The following is a 2,337-nucleotide window of genomic DNA, read 5'->3' as shown; positions in this document are numbered from 1 at the left end:
TAATGCAATATTAATTAAAAACTACAACTCCCACAATTCCACGAAATTTCCCAACATCATCAAAAGTCCATGTTTACCATGCATTGTTTTTGGTTAAGAGACCCCCAGCAGCAGAAAGTTACATATTGTACATTTAAACAGAGATTGGTTCTTCTACTGGTGGTGCACCGAGATCTCTTTAAAACCCAAATGTAGAAATGTAAATGTAGCCTGAAAAAAGTTAAATTAAGTGAAAACTAATGGAGAATTGGCTCACCTGGGGCTGCTGTGGAGCGAGGGCAGCGAGGGCGCCGAGCTTGCCTTTCGGAAGCCGTCTTTGATGGAGCGACGCCACGAGTCTTTCTCCGACTTGGATCGAACGGGAGGGCCGGGCTCGTCTTTGGAGCCGCCTCGGAGCCCCGCCCCCGATGATGCGCAGAGGGAGATTTCGGAGCGCGACGTCTCCGAGAGGGTGGCCGGGTCCGGGTGGGCCAGCGGGGCGAAGCTCAGCTCGATGATCTGCTTGGCGCTGTCGCAGATCTGACTCTGAAACACACAGACACAAAACAGGGGTGAGAAAATGAGACTACTTTTCACTTGATGTAACACAGCTGAACATGAACGCCACACATTGTAAAAATTAAAATAACAGGAGGAGCTTCTGGGTCGGAAAAGAGACGCCAACGCTGAAGCTCCTTAAAGCTGCATTCTCTCTAACGTCCAGCAGGGGGAGACTCCTTAAACCAGGGGTCTCAAACTCAATTTACCTGGGGGCCGCTCGAGGCAGAGTGTGGGTCAGGCTGGGCCGCGTCAAGTATTCAACAAAAGTATTCTTTGTTTGTTTTCTTAAATACATCTTGTTGCCTCAATAGACATTTTTAAAGATTGGCGACCCGGTTCTTTCTCTCATCTCCCTGGTATGTTGTATACTCCTCAGCATGTCTAGTTGAGTAATGACGTCTGATGTCATATTCCTTGTACACCGCAACTTTCTCTGTGCGTATGAGACATGTAGAGGTGCTCCTGTGCTCGATAGAAAAAATATTCCATCTCCCACTTTCACTGAAATTGCCTGAGCTCGTCGCCAACCTTTCTCTTCACGCCACGTTTTGAGAGAGACGTGACTGGAACTGGGTGATGGCAGATATTTTCCGTCACTCTGGAACACGTTTCAACCAAGTGACTAACGTTGATCCTTCCCCAGGTACTTCACGGTTGGCTAGCTTGACAACCGTCGACAACAAACGCCGCAGTCACGAGACTAGCTATGGTAGCCCGTAAGTGCTAAACAAATAAAATAAAAGCGCGGCACACGCAACGACTCAGCAAAAAGGTGCGTTTCAGAACAACGCGCGGGCTGCACTGACACTAAACTTTGATGTCAAGTAGGGGGGCCACAAAATATCAGCCCGCGGGCCTCAATTGGCCCCCGGGCCGCAAGTTTGAGACCCCTGCCTTAAACAGTCCTTCCAGAAAAAGTTTTTTTGTGATAGTTTTGGGCAAAAATCCTTGATTATGCGGCACGTTTTCTTAAAAAATGTGATGGAATATTTATGCAATTTTATGTGATGAAATCGCGGGAACTTTTTAAAACTGTGGCTTCATCGCGGGGTTTGCAGCTTTTCGATGATGTTCACGTTGCGTGATTACGTCACTTCATAACGTTCCCATGGAAACAGGGGGAAACGGCTGCTCTTGTGTGAAGTAAACGCAACATTTTTCAACTTTCTGCTAAGATATGTGTGACTTTTTTGCAACGAAAATGCGGGGATTATGAAATCATGCAAGCCCCGCATATTTTGCGTGGAAATCAGCAATTTATGCGGTGAAAGTGCGGCGTATTTGAAAAAAATGCGCCCGCATAAATATGCAGACTTTGGCTGATTATGCATTGAATTATGAGATCACATGATCAGGTTTTTCTGGAGGGACTGACTTCTCTTAGTGAGTTTTCTCTCAAAATGTTCTGACTTTTTCCCCCAAGATGTTCTGACTTTTTTTTCTCACAAAATGTATCGTAGTTTTCCAATGTTTTTGTCCCTTTTTCTCTAGGTTTTATCGTTTAATTATCATTTTCTTTACTCAACAACAAATGTAAATGTGTATCAGCAAAAGGAGTAAACATGTGGAAACTTTTAGATGAGGAAGTAAAAATGTTTTCCACGCTACAAAGATTTTAAAAAAATACTAAAAAGTAGGATGATAAACAAATATAAAAGTGAGGCATGAATGGGAATGTATTCTGTTTTGTTTATTTTTTACTTATGCACATATGTGTGTTTTTTAAATGATAATACATTTTATAAAATTGATAATATCCTGAGTAGAGCCCGACCGACCGGATTTTTAAGGCCGATA

The 2,337-nt window shown here is 43.8% G+C and overlaps 1 protein-coding gene across 1 annotated transcript in view; it reads right to left on the bottom strand.

The window, feature by feature from the left end:
• Window positions 1–245: 245 nt before the first annotated feature.
• Window positions 246–2,337, bottom strand: part of LOC116052813 — a 19,285-nt gene continuing 17,193 nt past the window's right edge. Inside the window, exon 7 of the mRNA XM_035992002.1 lies at window positions 246–525. Within this exon, the coding sequence (XP_035847895.1) occupies window positions 253–525 (273 nt within the window). The 3' untranslated portion in view covers window positions 246–252. The remainder of the gene's footprint in view (window positions 526–2,337) is intronic.

Source organism: Sander lucioperca, chromosome 15, assembly GCF_008315115.2.
Source record: "Sander lucioperca isolate FBNREF2018 chromosome 15, SLUC_FBN_1.2, whole genome shotgun sequence".
Taxonomy (NCBI): Eukaryota; Metazoa; Chordata; class Actinopteri; order Perciformes; family Percidae; genus Sander; species Sander lucioperca.
The sequence above is the reverse complement of the archived record's forward strand: the minus strand, read 5'-3'. Positions and strand labels throughout refer to the sequence as shown.